This window comes from Lepisma saccharinum, chromosome 18 (genome assembly GCF_977018435.1).
Source record: "Lepisma saccharinum chromosome 18, izLepSacc3.1, whole genome shotgun sequence".
Classification (NCBI taxonomy): Eukaryota; Metazoa; Arthropoda; class Insecta; order Zygentoma; family Lepismatidae; genus Lepisma; species Lepisma saccharinum.
The window spans coordinates 43092183-43102087 of record NC_139246.1 but is presented as its reverse complement, the minus strand read 5'-3'; the positions used below and the strand labels follow the sequence as shown (position 1 = coordinate 43102087).

The 9905-nt window shown below is 34.6% G+C and overlaps 1 protein-coding gene across 1 annotated transcript in view; it reads right to left on the bottom strand.

The window, feature by feature from the left end:
* Positions 1–1009: 1009 nt before the first annotated feature.
* The window catches only part of LOC146002227 (uncharacterized), a 79539-nt gene continuing 70643 nt past the window's right edge, over positions 1010–9905 (bottom strand). The window contains exons 27-33 of the mRNA XM_083139945.1: positions 8169–8213; positions 6642–6701; positions 6301–6354; positions 4643–4693; positions 3730–3765; positions 3027–3080; positions 1010–1278 (exon numbers count right to left, since the gene is read on the bottom strand). Coding sequence (XP_082996071.1) covers positions 1132–1278; positions 3027–3080; positions 3730–3765; positions 4643–4693; positions 6301–6354; positions 6642–6701; positions 8169–8213 — 447 coding nt within the window. The 3' untranslated portion in view covers positions 1010–1131. The remainder of the gene's footprint in view (positions 1279–3026; positions 3081–3729; positions 3766–4642; positions 4694–6300; positions 6355–6641; positions 6702–8168; positions 8214–9905) is intronic.

Sequence of the window (9905 nt, the reverse complement as noted above, 5' to 3'; positions counted from 1 at the left end):
TGTTTATGCCTACACGCTGAAATGCATATGTACTGTATATCAAAATACTGTACTGTACTGTATATCAAAATACTGTACGTAATAAAATGTATGTACTGTACGTATATCAAAAAACCTTTATTCTGGTTTAACCAAATTTTCGTTCAACCGAAGCACCATCGGTCACATCAAATTCGGTTAAACAGGAGTGTATATGTACTCACACATAGAGTGTAATTACACTTCAGTCTTTACATAAAAGTTTATAATCAATAAAACACAAGTACAATTATTACTCAAAGAACATGTTTATTGTCTCAGTGACTTCATTTTAAGTCAATGTACAAAGAACATGGAAACAAGCTTCATTGTGAAAAAAAATATGTAGGGACACAATAAGAACTTGTTTGTTCTCAGTTCACTCACATGCACACATTCATACAATCTTTGTACAACATAGCAAAACTGAAAAATATGCCACTCCCCCATCACTTTTGTTGTTCAGATGAAGCAAAAAAGGAAATGTTACCATTTTTAGAAGATTTCCATAGAACACCAACCGTAATATCAAACCATAATTTACAATTTCCTTAAGAACCCAAGCCATTTTGAGAAAAGGGGGGGATGTCTTGTCATGTTAAATATATATGAAGTTTCAAAGATCACTTTGTAAAAACAAATAATTAGCACCATGTATATCATACAACTCCTTCACATGTCATTGCACTCAGTTTATTGTGATATCACTTCATCAGCCTAGATGAATAATTCTTTTTTTGTAACTGTGAAGTGAGTTTTATGCTAGTCGCCGTCTGTAGCGACCGCTATAGCCATTTCTTCTCTGTCGAACTATGGGAGCAGGATGTGCTGATGGATTGAATGGAACACCCGTGAGACGAGCTTGCCTAGCAACTTGCCGTAAGCTTTCTGAAGATCCATTCTGCTGCGGTGGAGCACTGCATTGGTAGCAAGGGTATGGCACTGGGTACGCAGCCGGGAAAACAGGTTGCACCATTTGTGGTTGCCCTGAATAGTTTCCACCAGGACAATATGGATAGAAGATTACTGGATAGTATCCGATCACATATGGTGGGTAGACATAATGCTGTTGTTGTTGTTGTGTCTGGTTGCTGGAGTTGCCTTGTGGGGTAACTAAGTAACATGGGCATACTGCTGGGTAGGGGACAATGGGTAAAGGATAGGGTATGACAGCAACAGGAGGAGGAGTGGACTCAGGGGTATGCTCTCCCTCTCCTCCAGGTTGTTCTGTTTGTGATGATCCACTTTCTGGTCCTTGTCCTGAAGAGATGAATAAAATTTATGTAAATTACTTTGTTAATTCTAAATTTAAAAATCATGCTTTGTGTGGTGGAAGAGATTCTAAGATCATTGTAACCACAATAAAGCAAAATTGTCTTGTAACATCTAAGACAGACTTTATTTAAAAAATATATATTAAAAGCAATTAAGAAAAATTATACATATAGAATTATAAACTCAATAGGATAAGAAGGAAGCAAATTCAATTAACCTTTGGAAAATAATAAAATAAATGCAGTGAAAATGCAGTGACTATAATTTGTAATCTTAGACAATACATAGTTACACTTCTATTATATTCTAATGAATACCAAACATCAAAGCCTATGTATTATGATGCCAATGACATGATACAGTTTAATTCATATAAACATGAAACCGGCTTACATATCTGTGTACATGTTTATTTAATTTGATTAGTTTTTGTGACCACTGCCATCCACATTAGATTATAAGTAAGCATGTTTCATATGTGCATACTATTTACTATATTCAAATCTTACCATGTCCTGTAATGTGAATACATTTAAGTTTAATTGTTTTAAAGACATAATATACTGATTCAAACAATGAAGGTGATATAAAACAAGTGGATCTAAAAATTCTTGAAGTTATGCTGGGTTTGAACCAACAACTTGTGGCAAAGAAGAAGTTACATATGTGATAAGTGAAGGCTATATGTGTACAAGCCTGTCAACATGCAGGCGTGAACACTTACTTGATAGCCAATGGAGTGTCAATATATATCTGTTCTTTTTTTTATCATTATCATCTTGGATGCATCATAAGCAGTGATATGAAATTCAGTGAAGAAATAAAAGTAAGAATAACAATGACGAAGGAAGCCTTCAATAGGAAGAAAAAATATTTTCTGTGGATCTATGAACAAAGAACTGAAGAAAAGGCTAATAAAATACTTTGTATGGAGTGTAGCTCTATGGTGTGGAAACATGGACACTGAGAACAAGTGAGAAAAAGCGACTGGAAGCTCTGGAAATGTGGTTATGGAGACGAATAGAATGGATGAAATGGACAGAAAAAGTGAGAAATGAAACAGAAATAGTAGGGGAAAAGAGATCAATGATGGAGATAATCATGAAGAGAAAACAAAATTGGTTGGGTCACTGGATGAAAAGAAACTGTATCCTAAGGGATGCTATTGAAGGAATGGTCAAGGGAAACAAGAAGAAGATACCAAATGCTTGACGACATCAAAATCAATGGGTCCCATGCTGCTACAAAGCGAGCCCGACCCTGTGGCCGAGTGGTTAGCACATCGCGCTGCGACGCCAAGGGTCCCGGGTTCGAATCCCGGTCGGGTTTGGTTGTTTGTAAATGTCCATTCATCAATTTCATCATTTCATCACTCATCCCCATCTTCGCAAATTAGCCAAGAGGCACAAAACGCGAAGTAAAATAAACTAAATCAATCAAATCAATGCTACAAAGCGAAGAGCTGAAGATCGAACAGCATGGATGTTGCAAGGAAAGACCTGCCCCTGGGCAGAAACAATGAATGAACGAATCATAATCATCAGGCTACATCTTTCTTTTGTAGAAATATAAACTCTTTGGATATTATTACAAATTATTATTTATAGGTAGCAATTATATGTCAGTCAGAATCAAATCTTCACTTCAGACAAAGATGTAATATTAATTGAAAAATTATAGGAACTATAGAATCATGGCTTACTTGTATGCAGGCCTATAATTAATATACCGACCTGATTCTCCAGGTTCTCCTGGACCTCCTGGTCCTCCAGGGCCACCATGTCCTCCTAAAAATATTATCAGTGTTAAATTTAATTTAATTTTCTTATGTGAGTTTGATGTGGCAATGATCAATAAATCAATAATAATGTAACTATCCAAATTTGATGTAAATTCATGACTTAAATATCATGGATATGTCAGTTTACAGTTACGAATTTGAATTGTTTCTAAGTCGAATTTATGCACAAAAATGGTAATCAGGACTGGACATAGAGTTTAAAGCGGGATCTGAACCACTGTGACATGTGCTTCTACCGGGTGTTGAACCTGGGATCCCTTGAATAGAAGGTGACGCCAACAACGTTACAACTATGCCATCGGGGAGGCCCATTCACAGTTACAAGAGACAGTAGGATGTTATTTTTATGTTAAAGTTGGGTAGTGTATTACCGTGTCTGTTGACAAAATTATCGAATTCAAGTTAACTACTTCTGCATTCAAATCCAAATATGTATCAAAATCGCTTGTACTGATTTGAACTGAACAAAGTATAACACCAGTGTAATAAAAGTATAATCACAACATCTAAAAAGTTTATTGAAAGAAACAAGACATTAGGATGCTAAGATACATACTGATTACTAGAAATATTATTTTTATCTATTGCATATACCTAAGAAGAAACTGAATATTTTTAATGTAAATTAAACTCACCGTCTCCTCCTGGACCTCCAGGGCTACCTGGTCCACCTGAAATTTACATAACATGTAAACAACTTTAATAAAAAAAATTATTATTACAAATTCATTTGTATGATATTTTCAAATACCAAATTTCAATATAGTAAAAGTTTAATAAGTTTGCTGTATCACTGTGTACACTGATTTACAATTTATATCATTCCAATGCTATATAATTTTAATGAAATAAAAAAATATTGAATTATGTATTTCATCTATGAATTACAGTTATTTCAAAATTTTAATAAAATAATACATTAAATCAACGAAATTTAGTGTACTTTTCAGTATTGATATCATTATATTGATACCAACTCTAAGAATGATGATAGATATATCTTAGGTGTTGAAGAAAAGGCACATCAGTCACAAACTGTGTTTTTCATTGAAGTCACACTGAATCAATTAAAGAAAAATATTATAAGTATAATTTTATATTGGGCATGTGTAAAGATTCTGAGCAGAGATGGTCCAAGAAGTATATCACGTCTGTAATGTTTTCCATTAAAAGAATAAACTGTCTGCTGTAAAATTTCATTTTTTGATGCATGTTTTTTCCCAAACAGCCTTGATTTATGACTAGTACTTATGATGAGCATTGTTATGTTGATTTATGATGATTTTACAATGTAAATTTATGAATGTGCTTTTCTTACATTGTGAATTTATGAACATTCATGTGTAAAAAAACAGTTGACGAAAAAAATAGTAAACAGTTTGTTAAAAAGTTATGTATAAGTGATGGATACAGAAATATTATTATAGGAATATAGTTTTATGTTCATAAATTTGTAGGTTTCATAATACTACATTGAAGAGAATGTGAGCTAGTTGTTTCTTTTTAAATCTCAGTGTTTTTTATATATATTGTTCCTACAAAGTTTACCTTGACCTCCTGGACCACCAGGTCCACTTGGATAGCCTCCTGGACCACCTCCTGAAAAATACAAAAACATAAAATAAAGTATTTTGTATTTTTTCGCATAATGTATGCATAAGGTTTTTTACCATGTGATATTAAAGGAATTTTTCAAAATATTTTTCCTAAGTATGTTAATTTTCTTTCCCAAATCATGCTTTAGTTAGAAAGAGATAGGACTTGAGACTTTCAGGAATCCTCTTCAAATACACACACATGCAGAATGGAACATTTGAATCACTATTAAAAATTAAAAATTAATTTGGAAACTGACAGAGGAAGAGTGTAATGTCTTGTTTTTCCTACTTTGTTAGCACTATACAAGAGACCCCAGATTCATTTTTAATTTCCCTGATCTCATTACGAAGCAATAGGGCCCCTGAAAAATGCAGGGTCCTGCACAGTGATCTCCTTGATTGGACTTGGTACCAGTGCAAGCTGTATTGGCAGTGGACGCTAGAGTCATATATCCTTGAGCAGTATAGGCCATGCCATTTTAGTTGCCATCATGGAATGGTCTGGTAAGCATCATGTGTTTGTGCTGGAAACCTATTTTAAAAGTAGTGACTCTGTGATTGTCCTCATATCATTATATGGTGACATCTCATAGCTCGGTCACGAGGCTTATCCCCTTGTGATTTCTATATTTGGGGATATCTGAAGGCTGAAGTCTTAAGCATAAGCTGCAGACAATTGAAGAATTGAAAGATCCCAATCACAATGTGATCATAACAATACCAGTGGCAATGACTGTGCAAGCAAAATGGAATTTCAGGGTGAGGTTTCAAGAATGTATAGCTCATGCAAGCAAACATTTGGACAATATAAACTTCAAAACAAAGTGATGACTAAATGGCAAACCTTATTCTGTGTGATGGTAAAATAAAATTTGGAATATATATACACATATACATACATTCATGCACACTGTATTAGCAGATAGGAAGGAAGAAGAGAGTACTAGTGAGAAAATGGAAGGAGGCCAAGGAAATAGAGAAGAAAGGTGAAGAAGACACAATGAACTGGAATGGGGGACTGAAGATAAAGAAAGAAGGGAAGAAGGTGTTAGAAAGAGTGGAAAGGACAAGAGTGAAGGAGGAGAAAAGAATGAAGAGGAATTAAGAAAGAAAGGATAAGGAAAAGAGCATGTGATAAGGAGTCCAAACACGTTCCAGATGAAAAGAAATGTTTATCTAAATCGCCTGTCAGGTGAAAACAGTTGACAGGAGAAGGCCACCTGCTGGAACACCTGGAAAGGAATGTTCCAGATAAACAACTTTCTAATAATCTTGTGTCTGCAAGGGAGTAATTTTTGTGTGTGTATATATATATCTTCCTGTTTTGTACCTTATTTCATTTGTATTTGGTACAGAGTTTGAAGAAGGCCTTGCTAGAAGGTTGAAACGTAACGTTAAGTTTATTTTTTAAAATAAAATAAATTCTGCCTTGGTCAGCATATTGAGTTTTTGGTTATCATGGAAACAAGGCTCAATGGTGTTATCAATGCACAATGTATATGTAAATTTCCTGTATTGGCATCATTACATGTATAGTAAAAGAAAAATCTACAGATTAAAAATACATAATAATCTTCTTGAAGTAGTTAACAGAAAAATATATCTTACCTTGTCCTCCTTGTCCTCCTGGTGCACCTGGGCCTCCAGGGCCACCTGGTCCTCCTGAAAATATTTATTTCAAATGGTAATCACTGATCATTAATTACAAAATGAAATGTTACTAAAATTATAGATTATGTTATAACATTTTTGTTCTAGTTGATGTTAATTTATTCTTACAAGATTCTAATTATCAAATAGCCTAACGACATGTAAAATAAACCAGTAAATTGCAAATTTGCTGTAAGTTAGTTCGCCTCACTCTTGCAATTAAAATTTTAGTATGTTGCGAAAAAAAAAATCTGCAATCAATTTTTTTCTGAGGTAGAAGGTTATGAAAAGACTCTTACCTTGACCACCAGGTCCTTGAGGTCCACTTGGTCCACTTGGGTATCCTCCCTGTTCACCACCTAAAAAGAAAGGAATAGATATTGACCCTTAGACCTTATGATGGAACTTCGATCTGTTCAACAATAAAATCTCATTTGCTATAATTCTCTATCGTTTTAAACATAGAATAAGTATTTGTCTTCTTTTAAATTCGTCTTTCTTTGGAAAGGTGATACTTGCAAGTTAATAATGAAACTGAACAATTAAAATCAATATATTTTGCAGCCTAAAACATATGGAACTAAGTTCTGGAATGCATTCTTAAAATTATACTGGTACATTCCAGCATTAAATGTGTGCCATATCACACATACAATATAAGGGTCTAGACATGAGATTGGATTAAACTGTGTATTCATAATGAACTGATTTCATGAAATTATGTAGTACTTGGTGACGTCTGCTAACAAATGAAAAAAGAAACACCTTGAGTATGATGACATAGCCTGAATGCATGAAAAGCATTAATGAAAACATTTTATGTGTTCGATGCTTTAAAAATGTAGCAAAGTTTTCCTTCATTTGCCTTTGAAGCACATAGGCTACACATGCTAATATTTTTGTTGGTGAAATATGCAAACCAAAGTTACCAAAAGTGGTTGGTCCAACATTGGACTATCTGTACAAAAAATGGTTGGCCAAATGTAAGAACATACCATTGGACAATGGTAGTTTTGGCCGCGGTTCCGATGTTGGCCCAATGTGTGGTTTTTACGTTGGGCCAACGTACTGAAAATTAAAGTATAGATAAGTTTATGTTGTTATATATATAAAACTTATTGCGACTTATTGTGAGGCCAAATGTAAATTTTAGTACACGTTGTTTTCAAGGTACCTTCAAATGCTAGCACAAAACACTTTCTAGAGTTTACTTAATTTTCCATCTTTAATGGAATTTAGTCTGCATAACATTGTTTATTTCATATGTAAAGATCATGAATGAATTTTGCAAGAATACCTGAAGTATGTTCTTGTTCTGTTACAGCTAAATAGACAAACCATAAGCATTTCCCAACACAGAAATATCATTCATCCAAGGCAGATGACAAAGAACTGATGAGCTTCTACTTTCATTAACAAGATATTATATTTTCAGTATTTGCTGTGATTGAAATGTACAGAAAGAAACACTGATACATTTCACTTATTTTACACTCTAGAATTTACAGCATACTTTTGAAAGTTGTCTTAACAGGAGAAACTAGTATTTAAAACTGATTTTGACTTACTTTTTGACAACAACCATTGGTCCAATGTAAGACCAACTTCAATTTGCCAACCAACGGAAATCCAACCTTTTCCCACGTAAAAACTTTAGTTGTCTCAATGGTTCTGGTTACTTTGAATTATGTGCATTCACAAACATTTAAATCTTAATAAAATTAAAAACAATAATAACTTTCAGATTAATTCATTGTGATATTTACATGGAGAAGGACCTTTTCATGAAATGCTCCTACTAAGTCTTTAAAATAATAAGTCCTTACCTGGTCCGCCTTGCCCACCTGGTCCTGCAGGGCCTCCAGGTCCACCTGGTAATTGAAATTTTAAAATGCCAATAATTCATGTTACTTTGAAGTGTAAATAACAAATTTTAATTTCCATCTACAACCATTTGTTGCATCAAATTTTTCAAATCATCTAAATAGTATAGCAACACTTATGACACATAAACATGTATATTTGTAATGTTTGGTAGGGTTGTAAATGCAAATGGAATATAATAATTTGCATCTCATGAGCCATAGTTTTCCTAGGAAAAGAATCCAGATACTTGAGAAATATGAAAAATATACCCTGTAACATTTACAAAGTTTCTAGCTACGCCATTTCAAGCACCTCTTTTTTTTTTACCCTAGAAAGCTAATGCATCATCTGGCAGACTATGCATGTGGTGCCGTTTTCTTGTCTCACCCCCTTCCACTTAACTCGTCTGCTCTATCCCTGCCCATCTCCCTTCATTTGGGTCAGAGAGAGAAGTATCCATACATCAAACATTCCATGACAATTTCTGCAATATTTTGCTAACATCCTGAATGTGGAAATGCAAAAAACTAACACAGTTGCTCAACAACAAGGAAGGAAGATTTGTGCATTCTGACAGTCAAGCAAGGGGAGCATGAACAGATCCTCAACAAATTACCTCAAAATTACAAATCAATGAATGTCATGGACTTTAAGGGCATGCGAAACAGTTTCCACGGGACTCCTCCCAAGCTCCGTGGCAGTGTGCCAACTTAGCTCTCTTGAAGCCAGATCTGGCTCCTTCATGCACTCGTTCAGTTGGGAAATGGGACACCCATCCCCGTGCCCCACTATGATGCCATCACTGGTTCCGGCCTACACAGATCAACTTTTGTCATAATTATGCATTTTGCACGTGACATGATATTGTCATATTGGCTGTGTCGCCCCATTCCCTCTTATCTCCCCAGCTACTTCTTTATATTGCCATGTTTGACGTGAAATTGACATAATATTGTTATCAGGGAATTCATTATTTTCGATTTCATACAACCATCGGTGGATTATTGAGATGTGTGATGCCGCCGGATCTAGATGTTGAAAACTAAGAATAAATTGTCACCAATTTAGAGTTAACGATAATAGCAGTGCCCCCACCCCTTTGACAACTAGCATTACCCTAGGAGGCACTTTATCCAGTCTTCATAAATCTAGCTCTTTGAAGTCAGTCTTAACTCCATTTAAGGTGAAATTTAGTTATTTTATGCGCATCAGGTTTGACAACACTGAAAGGAGGCAAGGAGAGAAGCATTGATCTTATGAGAGTATCACTTCATTCGTTCTCCTGGGAATATGAAACTTCACATGGAATAGAAAAATATATCAACGTGAAAAGGGCAGTTTGAAGATGGATTTCACAAGCGGAAAAGTCGAAACTTGCATTTGATTGGCCGTAACTTGATGTTGAACTTGATTTCCCATAAGGAATACATGGGCTTCCGAAAATTCTTATTCATCATATTTTTCAAACATCGTGTCTAGCGTAATAATCAACATAATAAAAATGCTTCCACTTGCAACATGGAGAGAAATTCATACTTTTGGATACAAGCAGTTTCAATTTTTTTTTTTTAGTAGCAGTGCCCATTCAGATGATATTGAAATAAATGCACAATTGGTGCGTAACTGTATCTCCTCCCTTTAAGAAAAACATTAAAAAACTGTTATTAAAACATTTTTTTATTCTGTGACTGAATATC